This window comes from Nicotiana attenuata, chromosome 7, assembly GCF_001879085.1.
Source record: "Nicotiana attenuata strain UT chromosome 7, NIATTr2, whole genome shotgun sequence".
Classification (NCBI taxonomy): domain Eukaryota; kingdom Viridiplantae; phylum Streptophyta; class Magnoliopsida; order Solanales; family Solanaceae; genus Nicotiana; species Nicotiana attenuata.
Window position 1 is genome coordinate 84,670,231 of NC_031995.1, and position 23,157 is coordinate 84,693,387.

Below are 23,157 nucleotides of genomic sequence, written 5' to 3' on the forward strand. Positions count from 1 at the left end.
AAAAAGCTAGAAAGTTCAAATCGGACCTTAGTATGAGGATAAAAGAAGAAGTAACCAAGCAAATAGAGGCAAAAGTAGTAAGGTAGTAAGGGTCACCAATTATCCCACATGGCCATCAAATCCTAATGCATGATGAAGATGTAGAGACAGCATTCACCACGCCTTGGGGAGTTTACTGCTACAGAGTCATGTCATTCGGCCTTAAAAATGTCGGTGCTACTTATAAGAGGGCCATGAAAACCTTCTTTCATGACATGATTCACAAAGAAATGGAGGTATATGTGGACGTCGTCGTCATTAAGTCTCAAAAGAGTTTAGAACATTTAGACGACTTGAAGAAGTTTTTCGAATTTTTGCGGAGGTATAGTTTGAAGTCGAACCCTGCAAAATGCGCATTCGGAGTCCCTGCTAGAAAATAGCTAAGTTTGATCGTAAGCAGGAAAGGGATAGAACTGAATCCTTCATAGATTAAAGCCATTCAAGAGTTGCCACTGCCCAAGAGCAAGAAGGATGCAGTCCACAGTAATTTGTGAACCTATCTTCAAGCTACTGAAGAAGGATGCTGCTTCAAAATGGACAGAGAGTGTCGGAAAGCCTTTAACAAGATTAAGGAGTACTTGTCAGATCCACTAGTAGTGGTTCCTCCCGAGCATGGAAAGCCATTGTTGTTATACCTGTCAGTTTTGGATAGTGCATTTGGATGCATGTTTGGACAACACGATGAGACTGGCAGAAAGGAGCAAGCTATCTATTACTTAAGCAAGAAGTTCACACCATGTGAGGTCAAATACACTTTGATAGAGCGCACTTGTTGTGCCTTGACTTGGATCGACCAGATATTGAGGCATTACATGTCAGAATACACCACGCTTTCAATATCCCGGCTCGACCCGCACAAGTATATCTTTCAGAAGTCGATGTCTACAGGAAAACTGGTCAATGGCAGATACTTCTCAGCGAATTTAACATTTTGGACATAACACAGAAGGCTATCAAAGGACAAGCCTTAGCTGACCACCTTGCAGAGAATCCAATGGACAAGAATTATGAGCCACTCACTACATACTTCCCAGAAGAAGAAGTGTTATTCACCGGAGATGATATTGCAGAGTCATACCTAGATTTGAGAATGTTCATCGATAGAGCACCAAATTTCAAAGGAGTAGGAATTGGGGCACTCCTAGTTTCAGAATCAGGACAACATTACATGAGATTAGCAAGGATAAGGTTCCCTTGCACCAATAATATGGTCGAGTACGAAGCATGCATCCTCGGGATTAGGATGACGGTTGACATGTACATCAAGGAGCTTCTAGCCATAGGGGATTCCGATCTGTAAATATATCAAGTTCAATGAGAATGGACTACAAAGAAGTCAAGATCCTTCCGTACCTGCACTGTGTAAAAGAGCTATGCAAGAAGTTCACAAAGATCGAGTTCAAGCACATTCCCATGATCCAGAACGAGTTTGTCGACGCTCTCGCAACCTTGTCAGCCATGATTCAATATCCAGATAAGAATTACATCGACCGTATCAAGATAGAGACCATGGATCAACATGCGTACTATTTTCATATAAACAAAGAGCCAGATGGTAAGCCGTGGTACAACGACTTCAAAAGGTTCCTTGAATCAAGTGCTACTACTAATCAGAAGCGAGCGCTTAGAAGCCTGACAAATCACTTTTTTCTCAACGGGGAAGTCTTATATAGGAGGACACCGGACTTGGGTTTATTAAGATGTTTTGATGCGGTTGAAGCAACCAGATTGCTAGAAATGCATGCAAAAACGTATGGACCACACAAGAACGGCTTCACCTTAACCAAGAAGATTTTAAGAGCCGGATACTTTTGGATAACCATGGAAAGCGATAGTATCCCATATGTGCAGAAGTGTCACTAGTGCCAGATCCACGGGGATTTCATCCGGGTTCCGCCTAATAGTTGAATGTAATGGATTCGCCTTGGACGTTTTTCGATAGGGGCATGGACGTAATCGGACCTATAGAGCCTGCTGCATCAAATGGGCACCGTTTTATCGTGGTTGGAATTGATTACTTCACCAAAGGGGTCAAAGCTTCTACAAACAAGGCCGTCACGAAGAAAGTAATGGCAGATTTCGTCCGTAACAACATAGTTTGCCGGTTCGGGATATCCGAGTCAATCATCACTGACAATGTACCTAACCTCAATAGAGATATCATGAGAGAAATATGTGAGAAGTTCAGAATCTTCCACCGTAACTCTACAGTCTACATACCACAAATGAATGGAGCCGTTAAAGCATCCAATAAAAACATCAAAAAGATTCTACGAAAGATAGTGTACAATCAAAGGCAATGGCACTAGAAATTATCCTTCGACTTACTTGGTTATCGGGCCACCATGAGGACATCGACTGGGGAAACTCCATACATATTGGTATATGGCACTGAAGTTGTGATACCCACAGGGGTCGAGATACCATCTTCAAGGGTCATTCAAGAGGCCAAGTTTGACGAAACAGAATGGATACGAGTCAAGCAGGAGCAACTCATACTCATTGATAAGAAGAGAATGGATGCAGTATGCCATGGTCAGCTTTATCAAAAAAGGATGGCCAGTGCGTTCAAAAAAAGAGTGAAGCCTCGCCAATTTATATCGGCGTAGCTGGGTTTGAAGAAAATATTCCTCATCAAGAAGAAGCCAAAGGAAAGTTTGCGCTGAATTGGCAAGATCCTTACGTGGTCCACCGAGTGTTGTCGGGAGGAGCTTTGATCTTGGAAGAGATGGATGGAAGAGTCAACACGAAGCCTATCAACTCAAGTGCAACCAAGAGATACTACGTTTCAAGATAATAGAGTTAGGTTTTGGTTGTAATAGAACTACGCACGACCTGATTTCCCATAGAGGGATACGTAGGCAACCCACGTAGGGTCCAGTTTCTCTCTCTCCCCCTCTTTTGTGATAGAAAATCCAAATACCATTTTATATGAACTTAGAACTAATCTACAACCTGATTTACTTTGGAAGGAATAAGTAGGCAATCCTCATCGGATTCAGTCATTTTTGTAATTGAACTACGTTCTAGCCTGATTGCATTTGGATACGTAAGCAGTCTGAGTCAGACTCGTCCACTTTATTTCCAATCTCATCTTTTTGCATCTATTGTAATCAAACTACGTTTTGATCTTATCCATTTGGAACGTAGGCTGCCTGGGCCAGGCTCGATCATCATCATCATATATTCTTTATCATTACCCACGAACTATGTTTAGACCTGATTCCATTTCGGATATGTAGGCAACCTGAAAGGGTTCAGTCATAACCCTAGGAAAAACTTTGTAATGTGTTAGTTTAGATTAGGACGCAATCGCAGCATCAAGAATCCATGTCATCAGAAGCATTTTGGAGGATCAACATCAACGAAATGAAATCTTGTAGAAATAACGTTCGCGCTTGAAGGACTTTCTAAACATGTCATAACCCGGAATGACGACATTTTCCGTAAAACAAAAGATTTTCAAAATGCTTTCTAAAATATCCTAATTCGTTCCACCTACCAAACTTCATGGCGTAACTTTATCAAGATCGAGGAAAAGCCAGGACTACGGTCGACACAAACCAACACCCCCTCCCTGCTAAGAACTTTTTTTGAGGGGCGGTCCATTTTTGGCTATACATACATTTTCACAAATAAACTGTCCAAGACTAAATTTGAGCGCAGGACCAACGGAATACAAGGAAATGCTAGATCACACTAGGGCCATGATGGGTCCTACACTCTCTCATAACTATCATCCCTTTTTCCTTATTAAAGTTTTCCCTTACATATAACTGCAACTAACTCTTAGATCCTTTTCACGTATTTCAGAACTAGACTGCCGATGCAGGAAGAGCATATTGTATATAGCAAACCATCTGCTTAACTAAATGAAACATGTTGTATATAACGAGCCGCAAGCCCCACCAACCGGAGCCATGTATATATCATACAGTCAACTCAATCAATCAGAGCGACCTGTACAAATCAAGCTGTCGGCTTCGCCAATCGAATCCCTGTATATAGCAAAACAGTTCGCTTCGCTGACGGGAGCGTTCCTCACCACCACTCTGCCACATCGGAGATCAGAGTAGATAACTGCAAACCTCGTCACCAACATTCTGCCAATCGACGACCGCAATTTAGTTTCACTGTCAAGAGTACCTCTTAGACATGCTCCTTATTCTTTATTGTTATTTTGAATGTTTTGATGTTTTGCTCATGCAATATACATGCATGATTACGTTTTTCAAGTCAGAAACTCCCATTACTTGGAGATACTTTACATTTCAATGCAACCACTCCCATCACGCGGAGATACTTTACATTTCTATGCAACTTCTCCCATCAAGTGAAGATGAATTCCACATTTCAAGTCAACTACTACCATCGCGCGGAGACACTCCCAACACGAGGAGACTTAATGCTCCAACAGATGCGGAACAGTACACAGCCGGCTAGCAATCGAGTCAAATTCATATATCCCGTCATCACAATCCCAATTACCAGCTAGCCGACAACTATGTATTATCGTTCCTGCATCATTTACATCATACCTTAACATATTCTGCATTTCAATATATGGGTATTGATAAGTGGGGATTTTGACTACTTATTAGTGCCTTTTAACTTTCATTTTAGTCCAAAAACGTTTAATTGTATTCCCGAAAACTGATGAAATATGCTTAATTGTAGGAGTATTAGAAAATGAGACACTAAGATGAAATCCAACTCAAGAAGGAGTGATCTGAACTCAAGAAGAAAATCAGGCACATAAGCTCAAAGTGCGGAACGTAGATTTCCATCTGCGGCCGCAGATTGAGAAGGAAAGTTTATCAGAGTCCAAGTGCAAAGTGCGGTCCGCACATGAAATGTCTGGCCGCAGAAGCTAACAAGGAGCAGAAGTTCAGAGAGTTCTCAGTTAAAGATTAAAGGAAGTGCAGACCGCACAATTATTGTGCGACCGCAGAAGTCAGCTATGTGGCCGCACTCAGAAATTTGCGGTCCGCAGAAGAGCCCTATGTGGCCGTACCCAGAAATGTGTGGACCGCAGAATATGAGAGATGCGACCGCATTTTAGAAGTGTGCAGCCGCAGATTCAACTCCTGTCAAGATTGAAGCAAAGTGCGGACCGCACATGGAATTGTGTGGCTGCACAACCTCCAAAAGGGCATTTTTTATCCGAAAATTCCAGCTTTGTATAAATAGAATAGTTTCACAAAATTATGTTATGTGTTGAATATTCAAAGTGCTGTAGCCTTTTCTTCTTGCTTCTTTAGGTAACTTTAGTTTATTTTTGTGATTTAACATTGGTTTTTTATCTTTTATTCTTTTAATATGAGTTTTATTTTCTTTTCTTCTTTGTTTTCTTCTATACCACTATGAGTAGCTAGATTTTTACTAGGCTTTTGACCCAACCCTAGTATGTATACCTTATGGGTGATTAATTCTATGCTTGTTTATGAATGGGCGTTTGTTATTTAGCTACGTTATGCTTCAATTTTGAAATTAACGGTTGCAAACATTGATTTATGCCTATTTGAATTAGTCTGTTCTTGAGAGAGAGAGACCTAGTCTAGGTTAACTTAGCTAAAAAGGAGTTGGGTCAGTTGAGAGATAGATGAACCAAATTAAAGGGTTCAACCTAGAGATAGTAACAACCCGACTTGAGCTCTTATCAACCGTTTTAGTAGATACCCATTTGGTCTTGAGAAAGCCAAATTGGGCAAAACCACTCTCTGACCGAGAGGTTTGAGTGGGCAACGTAGTGTTGGGAGCTATAACACACCCCAGTCAATAAAACAACATAAAAGTCTTTATCCCATTAGGCAAACACCTAGGTCATGGTCACGGCCCTAGGCCTTTTTATTTCTTTGAAAAACAATCAAAAACAATCTTCTCTAGTTTTATATCTTTAAAATTGCAATCCTTAGCATAATTTTAGAAGTAAAAACAAAACTCTATTTGTGGAAGTGAAATCTAGATACTTCACATACTCACTCCAAATATATACTGTTAATTCCCATCTTCTCTCCCTATGGATTCGATCCCGACTCCTTGGTACGTTTTATTATTGCAAACGACCGTGTCATACCTCATTAGAGGTGTGCATTTAGATGTGACCAATTTTTGGCGCCGTTGCCGGCGAGCTAAAAATGAATTTAGCCATATATTTGGTTTTGTGTGTGAATTGTCCTCTTTTCCTTTCGTGTTACTAATCTTCTTTGTTAATCAATTATAGGTGCAACAATGGCTCTCAACAACAACGATCCACTCGGAAACATGCCTATGGGGGATGTGGACGTTGAGGACGACAAAGTTGAAGAGGTTCCTCTTGAACCTCAAGCAAATAGAAGAGCCCGACAGCCTCAAGACAACGTCCCACTCCTACCACCACCAAGAGCGGCTCCACACCGGGTGTTGCCGAATGAAGGGTATGCAAGTGCCATAGTCCCGCCCCGCATTAGGGCGGGCAACTTTCAATTCACGAATATTATGCTCACATTGCTAGAGCAACATGCATTCTTCCCAGGGGCATTGAGTCAAAATGCATACAAACACCTGAAGGGGTTTGTGGACACTTGTTGGGGGAGTAAACAGACAAATGTCTCCGAGGATGCTTTAAGGTTGAGGCTATTTCCTTTCTCTCTACGGGGAAAGCCTTGGATTGGTTAGAGAGACTGACAAACCATTCCCTCCATACATGGGACAAATTAGTGGAGAAATTTATTTACAAGTTCTTTTTTCCTAGGCTTATGGCTACTCTTAGAGACGAGATTCTAGCATTCAAACAAGAGCCCAATGAGTTGTTGCATGAAATATGGGAGAGGTACTGAACTATAGTGAAAGAGTGCCCAAGTAATGACATGACGGAGGCTATTAGTCAACAAAATTTCTATCGAGGGATCATTACTACCAATAAATGCGTGGTCAACCAACTTTCCGGTGGAAATTTCATGACAACGCCATATACGGAAGCGTGTAATATTTTAGATGAAATGGGGGATACTTCATCGACATGGAAAAGTAGAGCGAATGTTCATCAAGGTGATCCAAATGTGATTCACCTACATAAAGAATTGCATTTTCATGGGCAAGCGATTGCCGAGTTGACCACCACAATGAATCAATTAGCCAAGGCTCAACTTCAATAAGTGCAAGGTCCTAAGCAAGTTAATGCAATGGAGGGAGTTAGTATGATGGTAAACAAGAGAAGGCAAAAGGGTCCACAAGTGCAAAACCGTGTGGAAAATTATGTGCAAGAAGACAGTGAGTTTGATAAAGATGTCACGCCCGAGCCTGGGGGCGAGACCGGCACCCGATGCCTCACCTATCCTTGCGTACCAACTTACGGCTCGAGAATTCTGGACATATAATGTCATAGATTGGCCAGAGGCCACATAACAAGACAATTTGCGAAGCAAAATATAAAGCTAAATAGAGATTAACGCTGACTAAATGTCAACATAAGCTGGGACGGCAAGGCCGTCATAACTACTATAACTGACAAGCCAACAAAATATACGTACAGGGCCTACAAGCCCAACATATTGCACTAACTGACAGGATATGTCTACAAGCCTCTACTGATAGATGTACTGTGATCGGAATAGGGCCCCGACCTACCCATAACCTATCTACATATATACACAAGATGTACACAAAACTTCTAGACCCGGCAACTCGAAGGAGGAGGAGCTTACCGATAAAGCTAAACTCGAGCAACACCTACTGAGGAGGTCTACCCGTCTGTCTGTCTGAACCTGCACGCATGATGCAACGCCCCAAGAAAGGGACGTCAGTACGAAATAATGTACCGAGTATGTAAGGGAGTATACAGAAAGCTTAAACTTAACTGATAATTTGAACATATGCTGACCTGCTGATACTGACTCAATTCTCTCAATATAATAAGTAAAATAGTTGTCCGGCCCTATAAGGCTCGGTATATATATATATATATATATATATATATATATATATAACTGCTCCACCGTAGTAGGCTCGCTCATAGATGCTCGGCCATACTAGGCTCTGTATCTCGGCCAACTGGGCTCGCTCATAGGCGCTCGGCCACAGTAGGCTCGGTATATAACTTACCATCTGATCTGAGGTTGCACAATAGGGGTCTGCCCATCGATTATAGCTCGATGGTAATGAAAATACTATAATTTCTTACAATCACAAAATTGCTTACCTAATGTTATAAGAATAAGATTCAAAATTCAAATAAGGAGAAAATATCCTTCTGTGAAACGAAAGAACAATTAATAAATTTTATCCTTTCTATTCCTTTGCAACTTAAAGCAGTTGGTAAAGCACAGCCTATTGAATTGCATTAAATGAATGTCATATCTTTTCTAGTATAAATAAAAAGCCAGCATGGTGCATCAAGTATTTTGCGTTCACGTAAAGTACAGAGAAGGATCGCACTCCAAAGAAGTGTAATTTTACGTTCACGCAGAGTCTAGAGAAGGGTCACCAAAAGAGTGTGATATAAGCAANTATATATTTCAAAAGTATTACATATGCAGTTATAAGCATGCATAAACATTTTTACAATTTTTCTAAAATTTTAAAAGCTCCAAGTCAATTTATTTCTTCTCTTTTTATTTATATAAATATCCAATAATTAACCTTCAAATTACTTTTGTGATGATTTAGTCATCTAAATTCATTATTTATTCCAACATAGTGTTTAAATATTTTAATGTATCTTTTTGCAATTATATTTACACTTTTAGGCTAAATTGCACATTTTGCAATAATAGCCCAAACCAATGTATAATTACATTATTTATGCATAAAATGATCTTTTCTATTTTTAAAATATTACATAACTAATTTAAATTATTTTAGTGCACAAAGATATTTTTGGTACTCATTTATTATTTTTTATAAATTACTTAGTTGTTAAAATTGGCTATTTAAAATCTAGCCCCATTTTCTATTCAATTCTGACCCTAGAATTGACCCAATACCCAACCCAATTTCAACCTAAAACTACCCAGCCCAAATCCAACACTCACCCGACCCAGCTCTCGTTAAATCCTGGCCGTTGATCAATGTGATCAATGGACCAGATTCCCCCTTTCCTAAATTAAACTAAACGACCCCCTCTCTCCCCAAACCCGGTCATTCTCACTCAAACAGCTAAATCTTTACGTGATTTTCTCTTTGATTGAACCCTTGATTATTCTGAAGTCCTTATTTCCTGGTTTGTTTTAAACACTTTTCCTTAACGAAACTTTTGATTCTTACCTCTCTACCCGGTTTAATTGAACTGCTTGCCTTAATTAATTTTTCCTTGCCTTATTTGTTATTTTGCTGATTCTTACTGATTTTTTCCTTAATTAAAACCCCTATGCATTCACCCCTAATTACCTACTCTTTACTCGATTTCCTTCCTTATGTATTTGTCCTGCTTTTACCATTAATTATCCCTTGATTAAAGGGAAGACTTACTGATGTTACATGTGATTGATTCTCTAAAGTTCTCTAATTGCTACTTAATTGATCCCTTACTTTATTTTGCTAAGCTTTTGATTACTATATAAACTCCCTCCTATTCTCACTTCAGACACGAACATTAGTTCACAAAAGCACACTTACACTCTAAAGCTTTCTTTTCTTCTCTGCTACTTGTGATATTCACTGGTCTAGCCAGCTGAAAGCCAAGGCTAGATATTGGAACTACATCTTCTTTATATTCTGCACTCTTTTCTTCAACTGGTATGTCTCTAGTTAAAATTTTAAACACAAACCCTATGTGTTTCATTCCTGCACTAGTTCATCAACTATGAATTCAACTTGTCTTCCTGCTTACTTCTTGGCCTAGCATGTCTAAACTCTGTCCTGTTCAATGTATGATTAGCATGCCTACATTTCACCTAGTTATCTGATACTTCACTAGCCTGTTTGTGAATATCTGTTTAATCCCTTAATTATGTGATCATGTTGGTTATTTGATGTATGTGATTGACCCTGCCTGTATATTTAATCCTGTTCAGGATATATCAAGTTTTCTATATTACATCTGTGATATCCGTCTTAACTATTTACTGACCATGACTAGCCTGCTAAGTCTCTAAGACCCTAAGTGTTTTACGCAGTTGTTGACTACATGTTTCCTCTATATCCTATCCATGTACCCCCAATGTGATTCTTATGTGCCCCAATCCCTTTATCCACATGTGAGATCTGTTTGTTGAGTGTTTCTAAATCTGGATGTTTTATGACCAATTGATGGTATGCTGTTTTCAAAAGAGTTTTGGTAATCTTCTCAAACTGACTTCCACACTGCACAAGAATCAGTTACTATTTGAGAAAAGTCTTGGTGTGAGCACTACTCGGGATCCTTGAGGTCCTTAGTGAACTCTGACACACCTAGACATGAAATTGGCTATGGAACTTTGACATTTGAGATTACTGGAGGCTTGGAAATCATTTGGGCCTACTGCAGGCTCCCTATAGCTTAGTTTCTACTTTATTTATGTAATTTATATTCAGTTCTGGGTCTGTAATAATTGTTGTAAAAAAAACATTTAGGGTGATTAGTGAAAAGGAGTGGGTAGTTGCATATTGTGGGTAAAATCGGGTAGATAACATGCCTATAGGGTCTATTTTAATGTGTTTGTTAGATAATATGCCTATAGGACTTTCTTTGGTGAATTCTGCATGCTTTACTTTCACACAATTAGAAGCCATGCCTGTAGGATCTAAATAAGCTCTATAATTAGATATCATGCCTATAGGGTGTAAAGTAATTGAAGTTCAGTTTCCCTTACAACATGTATTCATCTTCATCTTCTTAGAAATCATGTCTATAGGATTAAAACGTCTTCAATAGAAATCATGCCTATAGGATCTAAAATCAGCCTAACTTTAACTCACGCCTGCATGTTCTGAATCAGGTTAACTAACCTACTCGTTTCTCAATCAATGTCGGTAGAAAGCATGCCTATTGAATTCAAATCGCCCGTTTGAAACTGTTTACAGTTTCACTGCATCGCTGCTCAGTAATAGATACCATGCTCATAGGACATCACTGCTATAGGCCTAGGCAAGCTTATAGGGCGATTAAAATTCTGCAACTATAAAACTGCGCTTTGTTATTTGAGACTGCTCACATTCAACAGGTCTAAAATCAGTAGGCAAGCTGAATAGGTCTTTGACACTTTGGTCCTAATTCAATACTGTATACTCTCAGTTCACCTAGACATCATGTTCTAAGGTTTTTCCTCTTAAACGGTTGTTTAAGACGTGCACTTATTTGTTCTGCTTGTGGAGGTAAAATGTGAGCCTTTAATTGTTCTCCTTTCAATGCAGTCCTAATTGTTTTGGTTGACGCTTAGACTTTTCTCCTTTAAACACCTTATGATGGTCTAGAACTACCCAAATTAGAGGTCCTAAATACCTCCGGGACCACAAGGAAGGGACGGGTAATGCACGCCTAGGATATCTTTCAAGGTTGCTAAAACGCTTTAGGCTGTGACCAAGGGGAGGGAATTGGGTAGTAAGAATATGATGACTACGCGCTAATGCCACGTGTAGCCCCTCATTGAGGAGTGATTACCGGACATTGTGTGGGTATGATCCTATAGGCTAACCAACCTAGGTTCCTTTTCCCAACTCTCGTTATTTAAATGAATTTACTTTTCTTTATATATGTGCAACTTGTTCCAACCTTTTCCCTTGTTTCATTACCTGAATCATACATGTGCTTAGAATGTCAAAACATGCCTTTACTTGCTAGTACGTGGTAAAATTGTTTATCTATTAAAATGACTAATTCACATGAGTATAAGTTCGGCTGGGACCCACCGTTGTGGACTGCGGGGGGTGCCTAACACCATCCCCTCAAGGTTATTTCGAGCCCTTACCCTAAATCTCTGGTAATGCAAACTAGTCCATGAGTTAATTGCTCAAGGTTCCCTAACACACCATGATTCATTAGGTGGCGACTCTTCAAATACCCAATTCCCAAAAGGAATAGAGTTATCCCCCTAGGAAATGTCGAAACCCGGACGTTCTCCGCGAGGAGGAAAAAGGGGGCGCGACGGCATGGCGACTCTGCTGGGGATTGCTTTTACCCTCTTACTATAAAGAACTTATTTTTTATGAATTAGTCCAAGCATGCTCTATCCCACATACCCTTTCCCCTTATTTGAATTTACTTTTTATTTTAAGCATTTATGATTTCTTCTGAAACTGACTTGTCTCTTTATTTTCTTTTTCCGTAACTGTCTTTCAATTATTTCAATACTGCATTTATTATTTTTCCTACGTGCAAATACTTGAAAACATGCTATTTATTGTTGCATATATCATGATCCACATCATATTCCACTCGTGCATATCAAATCCCATAGTAACATTTGATGAGTGGTTGCGCTCTTCCAATTTATTACCCTTAAATTCAGAAAGGCTTATTTGCGGTAAAACTAGTCGATCAGCGGTGCAGTCAACGGTTCCGTGCCTTTCCCCCTCAAGTTGTCCGCTTGAGGTTACCAGTCTAGACCCCCATAGTAACCTTAATCTGATTAAAATTGTGCATGCATCATGGTCAAACCTAGTCGAATTAATATATTGTCCACATAATAATCCTTTAAGACGAGCCTTATCCAAAAGTCCACCGGGGTTTCCATAATCCCAACGGACACAACCACGTTCTGTGTATTAATTTGGAGAACTAAATGCCATATGCTAATCATGAATGTATAAATAGTCGAATCAGGCAGGGGAAAAGGGCCTAACCTTTTGTTTTGTAGAAATTGAGATGCTGAAGGAAGCGAGGGAGGACATCTGGCTAGAGCCTATCTGCTACTGGGTCTGCGAGTTGGGAAACCTGTATGATGGAGTCAGGAAGATCGAATCTGGAGAAGGTCCTTCTGGGACCAAATAGGCTAGATTTATTTTCTTTCCTAAAATGTAATAAGGCCAAGTGCCAATAGTGACTTACTTTTCTATTATCTTAGTATCATTTTGGGATTCATCTATTTTTATATTATGAAATGAGGCATTTACTGGCATCTAAGTTCTCCAAATTAACTTGTCGCTAGGCCTACCTCAGGCACAACGAGGCTCCCAAAATTAGGACATGAATTTCATCTTTCCGCAATACATGTTTAAATACTGCAAGTACTCTTTTCAGAACCATTACTGACTTAGCTACCTTTTGTTTTTCTTTCTTTCTTTTGATTATTCCCATTCCCCAAAGGTTGGTTCACATATACTGGTATCATTAGCATACCTAAAGGTCCTCCACACCCTCCTCTTCCAAGTGATCCTAAAAGCCATGAAAAAATCAGGATAAATGATACAATGCAGTGCAATAATTGAGGAGGAGGAGGAGGAAGAAGGCCTCACTATTCAGAATGTGGAGAAGGGAGCTGTTCTCAAGAACTGGACCGCCACACCATCCGGGCCCGCCGAGTCCCTGGGTAGCCTGGCAAATTTTATTTCTATAGCCATTCTAGGCATTTAAGATTTTCAGTAATTTGGTCTAAAGACTTACTTGTTTCAAAATAAATGCTCGATTCCTCGAGCGTATTTGTCTGGATATTGTTCAGTTTTAATCAAATTCACTTGTTCTTTATTATTCATTACTATTTTCTACACTTTTTTTCTACAGCGTTATTATTACTTTTTCTGATGAACCGGTGACTGTGACATGTAATGAGGAGACACAACATGAGGATAGTGATTCGGATGAAGAAGACGAGATACCCGAGGAAGTTGTCAGGGAGGTGGAGAAATTTGAGAATAAGCCTAAGTCCAATCTGGACGAAACCAAAGCAGTAAACTTGGGGGACGCCGAGACCGTCAAAGAGACTCGCATCAGCATTCACTTATCACCAGCAGAGAAGGAAGAGTGCATCTGTTTCTTAAGGGTGTATGAGGGCATTTTTCGCATGGTCATATGACATGACAGGTTTGAGCACGTCCATAGTGGCTCATAAGTTACCTACCAATCCAATGTGTCCGCCGGTGAAGCAGAAACTCTGAAAGATCAAACCAAACATGAGCCTGAAAATCAAAGAGGAATTTACCAAGCAGATCAAAGCCAAAGTTCTCAGGGTGGTTGAGTACCCAACTTGGTTAGCCAACATTGTGCCAATTTCGAAGAAAGATAGAAAAGTCAGAGTGTGTGTTGACTATCGGGACTTAAACAAAGCAAGTCCTAAGGACGACTTCCCACTTCCGAACATACACATCCTGATCGATAATTGCGCCAAGCATGAACTCTAATCTTTTGTAGATTGCTTCGCGGGTTATCACCAGATCTGGATGGACGAAGAGGATGCGGAGAAAACAGCTTTTATTACACCATGGGGGGTATACTGCTAAAAGATGATGCCGTTCGGTCTAAAGAATGCTGGGGCTACCTGCATCATAGCCATGACAACCATCTTCCATGATATGATACACAAGGAGATAGAGGTGTATGTGGACGACGTCATTATCAAAACCAAGAGGGCCGCAAACCACATAGCAGACTTGAGAAAGTTCTTTGACAGGCTAAGGAGGTACAACTTAAAGAGGAACCACGCCAAGTGTGCATTCGGGGTTCCAGCAGGAAAGTTATTGGGATTCATTGTCAGCCGTTGAGGGATCGAGCTAGATCCATCTAAAGTCAAGGCTATTCAGAAGTTACCGCTGCCTAGGAGCAAAAAGGACGTGATGAGCTTCCTAGGACGTCTCAACTATATCAGTTGCTTCATAGCACAGTCCGCAGTCATATGTGAACCCATCTTCAAGATGTTGAGAAAAGATGCCGAGACAAGCTGGACCGAAGACTGTCAGAAGGCTTTTGACAAAATCAACGAGTACCTGTCCACACCACCGGTCTTGGTCCCGCCAGAGCCAGGACGACCTTTGCTACTCTATCTATCTGTATTGGATGGAGCATTCGGATGCGTTCTGGGATAACATGATAAGACAGGGAGAAAGGAGCAAGCCATATACTACTTGAGTCAGAAGTTCACACCTTACAAAGCACGGTACTCTCTGCTGGAACGCACGTGTTGCGCTTTGACCTGGACAGCTCAGAAATTGAGGCATTACTTCTGTGCCTATACCACATACCTTATATCCAGGATGGACCCTTTAAAGTATATATTTCAGAAACCTATGCCGACTGGGAAATTTGCCAAATGGCAGATACTGTTTAGTGAGTTCGATATTGTCTACGTAACTCAAAAGACGGTCAAAGGACAAACATTGGCAGATCATCTTGCTAAGAATCTGGTGGGAGGAGAACACGAACCCTTGAAACGTATTTTCCTGATGAAGAGATGTCATTTGTAGGAGAGGACATTACTGAAGCATAGGACGGTTGGAGGATGTTCTTTGACGGAAGTGCAAATTTTAAAGGAGTGGGCATTGGAGCAGTTTTGGTATCAGAAACAAGTCAACATTATCCGGTATCTGCTAAACTCAGGCTTCCCTGCACTAACAACATGGCGGAGTATGAGGCCTGCATACTAGGACTCAACATAGCAGTCGACATAAATATTCAGGAGCTGCTGGTAATTGGTGATTCAGATTTGCTTGTGCACCAGGTACAAGGAGAGTGGGCCACCAAGAATTCCTTGATATTTCCATATCTCCACCATGTACAGGAATTGAGAAAGAGGTTCACCAAGATATAGTTTCGGCATGTACCCGGAATTCAGAATGAGTTTGCCGATGCATTGGACACCTTGTCATCTATGATACAACATCCGGACAAGAACTTCATTGATCCCATCCCGGTAAAAGTCCATAATCAACCAGCTTATTGTGCCCATGTTAAGGAAGAAACAGATGGAATACCTTGGTTCCACGACATCAAGGAGTATTTGGCAAAAGGAGAATATCCGGAGAATGCAAACCACACTCAGAAACGCACACTTCGGAGATTGTCCAATCACTTCTTTCACAGCGGAGGAAATTCGTACAGAAGAACTCCTGATTTAGGATTGCTAAGATGTGTCGAATTTGGTGAATGGACGCCTATCTGACATCTGATCTCGAGTGTATATATATGTTCTCCGGTCAGAGTCGCCAGAGCTGTCACACCTCCTTTTTCTATTACTACACCCCCGTAAGAGGTATAATAAAGGAGTTTTTCCAATTAAGGGACAATCGAAACGGGATTCGTTTATTAAGAAGTTCAGAGTCGCCACTTGGGAGATTTATGGTGTCCCAAGTCACCGGTTTGAATCCCGAATCGAGGAAAGGGTTTGACTCTGTATTAATAGTCGCGAACCAGAAATCCGTGTAAGGAATTCTGTTAACCCGGGAGAAGGGGTTAGGCACTCCCGAGTTCCGTGGTTCTAGCACGGTCGCTCAACTGCTATATTTGGCTAAAGTCTGATTTTAATACATTTTGAACCTATGTGCAAATTTTCACTTTTAACCGCTTTTATTCAATTTTTAAAGAAGATTAAACGTCGTTTAAAACATGCCTTTGGATTGCATCACATGAAATGCACCCGCAATCCGAAACATATTTTATTCAACGTTTTAGGATTTGGATTTGGGTCACACGCAATGCACACCCGAGTTTAAGAAGGTAATATTATTAAAGACGCGCCTAAAGCAACTAACGCGTTGTTAACTTTGCGGGAGGCCATGAAAATTTGCTAAATGGCACGTCCCGAGTTCTAAGTATTTTTTTTAAAATTAATTAAAGCGAGGGCCATGCAACTGCCATTTTTGTTTGGCACGGCGCACCTCGAGTAATTTTTAGCCAACATGTTCCTATATTAAATTACGAGGGCCATAAATTGTTAGTTCGGCTAGTATGGCACGCTTCGGATCTATTTTGGAGAGAGAAGACTAATTAATTAACTAAAGATAAACTGGAGAATTTCTATTCATTTAATTAGATGGGTCCGGGACTTCTACTGACTAATTAATAATCCTTGAACCATAGGGAAGCCCGTGGATCAAAGTTTAACCCAGGCTGTTTTTAAACTTATGCCCAAAAGAGAAACTGCCGCAGATTCAACTACTCAGAAACAACTTCCGGCTGAGAATAAAACCCAAAGACAAAATCACCCAAAGCGTAGAAATTGAAGAAGACGGGCTCAAGGTCGAGCCCTCGCGAGCCCAAATCAATTCAACACAGAAAATCATATTCCAAATTATTAAGTCAAATCAAAATACCAATCAATTGATTCTTAAATAAGATCATTAAAGTTGTTTTAACGAGCTTCTGATTTTAGATGACCAAGTACCAACTGCTTACTTCGTTTTATAATCGTTATTATAGCAACGTGAAATGACTAAACATCATCATGCCCCCATATCAAGTAAAATACGCTAAATTCAACTTCCAACTAGTTTTAAAAAACTTGAATCTGAGACTTGGCTTCAAAAGGATCATGTTGACAAGGAAAGATCTGAATGAATCAGTACACACACCAGCCACTACTCAATAGTTCAATAAATTCAAATGACTAAAAAAACTTAAAACAAAACCTTAGCAAATCATGGGCAGATCCTTTACTCGACATTAACTCAAGTCCATCAAAGAAAACTGAATAGGTAGAGTCCTTAGTCCATTTATCAGTACAAATACCAATGACCACTGCAGCTTATTCTCATACACATGCATTCAGAAAAGAAAACCTAGTTAATATCCATAGTTCAAGATCTAATTACGAAATATGTAAGCTGCAAAGGAAACCAGAAGAATCAGATTGAAATGCAGCCTTCATTCACAGAATTTCATTCATGTTACAGGTTCATCATGTCATTCTCCATTCATAAGTTACAGAAGGTACCTGAAATTGAAGGAGCAAGTAGAATAAAGAAGGATCAGCAAATTGTAATATCAGCAGAGATTGGCAGCAGTAGGAATGAAGCAGAAATCAGCCTTAGATCCAATATAACAGTAACCAAAACCAAGCAGCTTCTGACCCAAGCTTCTAAACAGACTTGAGTTCAATATATAAATCCCAAACTCAAATTGAAACAAGACTCCAAACACCAAATTCATCTCAAAATCAGTATTTAAAACACCAAACTAAACCATCTTTAACGCAAATGGATCATAGACGACTTCAAAAAAGAGAGACCTTAAGAATCAAATCAAAGACCAATGGAACAGTATTTCACTGAAGTTTTCAGCCACCATTTTTGTATTTTTCTTTTCTATTCAATCCTTTATGAAACAGTAATTTGTGCAGTTTTTATGTTTTCTCGATTTGCAGATATCCAGTTCTCCATTTTTACGCCTCGAACAGAGGTTATTTGAGTTGCTGAGATTGAATCAGTAGTCCACGCATTAAGGTCCATCTAAACTAATATCTTCTATATGTTTGATGCCTCTGTTTAATTTAGTGCGTTGAAGTTTGCTTGAATCTGTTCGTGTTAATATCATTGAGGCCAAATTCACATCCGCTGTTAGGTGATCTCTTGGTGTCCATTTTTTTTATTTGCATATCTTGATGTTTGGATGATTGTTATATTTGCTTAACAGTAGTCTAAAGTGATTTGTTTAAAATGTAGTTAAAGCATGCTTAAGATGTTTGCTTGACAGTAGCTTAAAAGGAGATCATGTTGCTGATGGAATTAGTTTTTGTGTTAATGTGTGGTTTGAAAATTTTGTTTAAGCTTGTTTTTGAAGGTGAAAATAAGAAACCTTAAGAATTAGAGTTAAGATGGATATAGCAATTTATATAAGATCAGTAATGAGGTAATTGATTCTTTAGCCTAGTTTAACAAGAGTTGTAGTTAATCTAATCCCTTGTAAATATACGTAGCTAGCCCATTCTGTTCATGTAGTCCATAGTAAATAATTACTGAATCCAAAATTGTTAGCATGCTTTAGGCGCATTTAATAAATCATTGCAACTACGGGTATGGTTCTCGTGGTGTGGTTGCGATACCTAAATTAATTAGTTGCAAAAAGTGAATATACGTAGTTTAACTAATTGCTAATCCTTAGAAATCGAGGCGTGCCATTTAGTTAAATTTCCATGGCCCTCGCAAAGTCAACAATGCGTAGCTGCTTTAAGCACGTATATTAAATAATCTTACCTTCCTAAATTCGGGTGTGCATTTCATGCAACCCAAATCCAAATCCCAAAATGTTAAATAAAAATGTGTCGAGGATCCGGATGCATTTCATGTGACATGATCCAAAGACACGTTTTTAAACGACGTTCACTCTCTTAAAATTTTTAATTAAAAGCGGTTAAATAATTCTAAAAATGCACATAGGTTTGAACATGTACTAAAACCAGATAATTAAGCCGAATATGACAGTTGATGACCGTGCTAGAACCACGGAACTCGGGAATTCCTAACACCTTCTCCCGGGTTAACAGAATTCCTTACTCGGATTTCTGGTTCACGACTGTTAAAAAGAGTCAAACCTTTTCCTCGATTCGGGATTCAAACCGGTGACTTGGGACACCATAAATCTCCCAAGTGGCGACTCTGAACTTCTTAATAAACGAATCCCGATTCGATTGTCCTTTAATTGGAAAAACTCCTTTATTATACCCTTCACGGGGTGTAGTAGCGAAAAAGGAGTGATTGGACAATAGCTCAATCCTAAGAAAATTAACAGTCGAGGAAAGGATTTGACTCTGTATTAACAGTCGCGAACCAGAAATCCGGGTAAGGAATTCTGTTAACCCGGGTGAAGGGGTTAAGCACTCCCAAGTTCCGTGGTTCAAGCACGGTCGCTCAACTGCTATATCAAGCAAAATCTAATTTTAATACATGTTATCCTATTGTGCAATTTTTAGAATTATTTACCGCTTTTAATTAAAATTTTAAGAAATTGAACGCCGTTTAAAATATGTTTTTGGATCACGTCACATGAAATGTACCCGGGTCCTCGACACATTTTATTCAACGTTTTGGGATTTGGATTTGGGTTGCATGAAATGCACACCCGAATTTAGGAAGGAAAAATTATTAAAGAACGCGCCTGAAGCGGCTAACGCGTTGTTAACTTTGAGAGGGCCATAGAAATTTGCTAATGGCACACCTCGATTTCTAAAGGATTAAAAATAATTAAGTGAGGGCCATGAGTTTTGAGATTTTATTTGGCATGGCGCGCCTTGATTTATTAAAACTAACATGGTAAAAATCAATCCAAAACCACTGAAACAAATTGAGTCCAGCCCCAAACTTTTACAAACCAATACTAACAATTATACATTATTGTAATAGCATGCTGTAAAATGTGTATCTAATTTTGGTCTGTGAAATGTCATAGTACTCCCATTATGTCAATCATCTCATAATACTAAAAATAACAGAGATTGAGTAATTAAAAGAAACCATAAAACCAATACTACGGAGATTAATTGAAAATGTCTATTTCAACAACAAAACAAAGAACATATATGGCATACCTCATTTACAGCTTTTAACATCCTCCCCTCTTTTGCAAAAACTCGGAACAACACATAAGAGACGAAACAGTAACGGGAATCCTCTTCAACTTGACCAAAAATAGAAAAAACGCGGCGGCGGCGTATGAACACGAACAGAGACCCGAGCTGGACCAGAAAAACCTCTAACGGAATAACTCACCGGCAACTACTCGAACTTTAACGTACTTTCAGGTGGGATTTTAAGGTGATTTTCAGCTTATTTTCATGGCTGCTTTGGGTGCTTTAAAGCTGAATTTTGGGGTAATTTGGAGCTGAGATTTGGACTATTTTTTGAGCAGTTTAATGGTTGTTTTTGTAGCTAGCTTTGGACTTTTTAGAAGCAAAGTTTCAACTGTGCTTTTATGGGATTTTAATGGAGGTTTTGAAGGTTTTGAGCTGTTTTCATGGTATTTTAATGGAGTTGTTACATCCTTGAACTCCAACTCTGTTTTGGTAAGAAACAACGACGACAATTGTGTGTTTTGGGCTAGGATGAAGCCATGGCAGATTTTTCGTTCTCTGCTGAAGGAGACGAAGATGTGGTGTCTTCTTTTGGAATTATACCGTGCTACTGACTTTTTATTTTTAGAAGATAGCTTCTTCAATTGGTTTTCTTTGATTTTCGAAGAAGACAAACGGCGGATCCCCATGGCCATCATATAGGTCAAACTTGGGTAACTTGAATCCTGCTGGAAACTAGACATCAGGAAACAGGCACAGGTCCTTGTAGGCTACACTCACTTGTCCTCCGAGCCCCTGCATATTTCGGAATGACTGTTCTTAGCTCTTAACCTTCCGGATCATTTCCTCTTGCTCAGGGTTTTTGGGAGGCTTTTCTTATTCAGCTGAGAGATCAAGGCGGAGAACTGGAGATCACATATGTTATTGATCAATTAACAAAGCTGGAGATAGCTGTGAGCACGTGATTTTTGCCCTATGTGAATTACTCCCTTAAATTCAAAACAAATAATTTCTTTCAATATTTGCAATTTTTTATTTTTTGTGACATTTTCTGTTAATTGTTTGCATTTTATTAATGAAAAATACAAAAATATATGTGCATCTGTTTCCTGGATTTAATTTAGCATTTTAGGACTAATTGAGTAACTAGGTCATTTTATAAAAAAGGAAAAAGGAAAATCACAAAAATAGTCATCTTGTACCTTTTAATTCTAATTTGTGATTTGTGAGTTAATTTTTCTTTAATTTGTTAATTGTGGCAATTAGTTAGGATTAATTAGTATTTTTAGGTTTTTATTTAATCTTGAAACAAAGGAATTTAGGGAAATGAAAAAGGGAAAAAGAATTGAAAACAAATGAGTAGAAAGGGTTAGAATTTGGGCTGTTTTGGTGTTAATTCCACCCAAGCCCAATGTGTTTTCCCCCAAATACCCGCCCCAATTGGCCCAAACTTACCCTGATCCTGCCCGTCTTTGACTTAAACGACAACATTTCTAGTTCCAGTCAATTAAATTATTCTTAGCCCTTCATTACATCTTATCCAACGACCAGGATTCCATTGCTCATTACCATTAATATGTCCGAACCTTCTTCAGAGACAGACTCTTCAGTTCTTCATCTCTCATCTTCCTCGTCTCTTCCACCTCTCTCAACCCTAGGTCTGCCATTTTCACCGCAGAAAAGCTCCAAACACCACCCAAAGCCAACCATGCAACCCTCACCCACATTTGACCTTCAAACCATCACCGTAACCCCTCAAATATCCACTAAATCGGAATAAATATGGATCTAAAAGAAAGAAGGACGAGAGGTAAATTTTCTCCAAATCTTTGAGTTTTAGATAGCGATTTGGGCTGAAATTGCCATTGGTCGCTTGTTCTCGACGAGAACACTCGATTGATGCCGATTTCGGATCAAATCGAAGTTCGTTTGAAGTACGTCAAGTCCCGTCCGCCTGCCTTGTGGGTATTTCCATTTTTTCTCTCATTCTTTTCCGTCTTGTTTCAATGTTCATCACTGTCCCCTTCCGTTCCCTCTCTTGTTTTTTTTAATTTATCTATTTTTCTTTTACTGTTTTGAAAGTGTCATTAAGATCGAGTCGTGTTAGTATAATGATTAGTGTTGAGTTAGGATTGCTATTTGCTATTTTTTTTACTTTATTCAGTGTTCAGTTCTGATTAGTGATAATTTCTGTTAATTTTAGGAACCAGTGGTTTGAACTTTGCGTGTTTGATTTGAGTTTTGTTATACGGTAATGGGCTTTAAATTAATACAGTGATGTTTTAGTTGGGTTGGTTCATCAGATTTTGTTTTCATTTTGGCTGCTTGTTTGGGTTCTGTGTAAAAGAGTTTGGGTAAGATTGATTTCTAGGTAACACCAGGCCCAATTAGGGATTCAATTCAGGGTCTGTAGCCCATTCAGATTGGCTAGTCGACTCAATGGTTTCAAGGGGTAATAAACATGGTGTTGAGGGGTAGTTTGGGTAGTCTAGGTTGGGGAATCTTTTCATAACTGGAATAGGAATGTTCTAGCAGGGATTTCTAGCCAATTTCAGGCTGTTGGTTAGTTAACTTGGGTAGAAAGTCACTAACTAGAGGATATCTAGGCAAAAAGGAAAATTGCAAGAGTGCTAAAGTGCAAAATCAGAACCAAATATCTGCCCTACTTTGCTTGCCTATAAAGGCACATTAACTAGCTTTTCAAGGGGGAGAACTGGAGATCTGTAAATCGAGAAAACATAAAAACTGCACAAATTACTGTTTCATAGAGGATTGAATAGAAAAAATCAGA

At 39.3% G+C, this 23,157-nt stretch overlaps 3 protein-coding genes across 3 annotated transcripts; all 3 read left to right on the forward strand.

Moving 5' to 3' along the window:
• Positions 573-1,339, forward strand: LOC109230210. Its single transcript, XM_019395735.1, has 2 exons — positions 573-777; positions 837-1,339. Exons 1-2 carry the CDS (start codon positions 573-575, stop codon positions 1,337-1,339), a joined length of 708 nt encoding a protein of 235 aa, XP_019251280.1.
• On the forward strand, positions 1,360-1,902 carry LOC109230211. Its single transcript, XM_019395736.1, has one exon. The coding sequence runs from the start codon at positions 1,360-1,362 to the stop codon at positions 1,900-1,902; it is 543 nt and encodes a 180-aa protein (XP_019251281.1).
• LOC109230213 (uncharacterized protein K02A2.6-like) lies at positions 1,953-2,348 on the forward strand. The gene has a single exon (XM_019395737.1). It carries the CDS (start codon positions 1,953-1,955, stop codon positions 2,346-2,348), a length of 396 nt encoding a protein of 131 aa, XP_019251282.1.

Coding starts and splice junctions, on each gene's coding strand:
- LOC109230211 (XM_019395736.1), top strand. CDS start 1,360: ATGGACTACAAAGAAGTCAAGATCCTTCCGTACCTGCACTGTGTAAAA.
- LOC109230210 (XM_019395735.1), top strand. CDS start 573: ATGGACAGAGAGTGTCGGAAAGCCTTTAACAAGATTAAGGAGTACTTG. Junction 778..836: donor AAGCAAGAAGTTCACACCAT/GTGAGGTCAAAT, acceptor TGGATCGACCAG/ATATTGAGGCATTACATGTC.
- LOC109230213 (XM_019395737.1), top strand. CDS start 1,953: ATGGATTCGCCTTGGACGTTTTTCGATAGGGGCATGGACGTAATCGGA.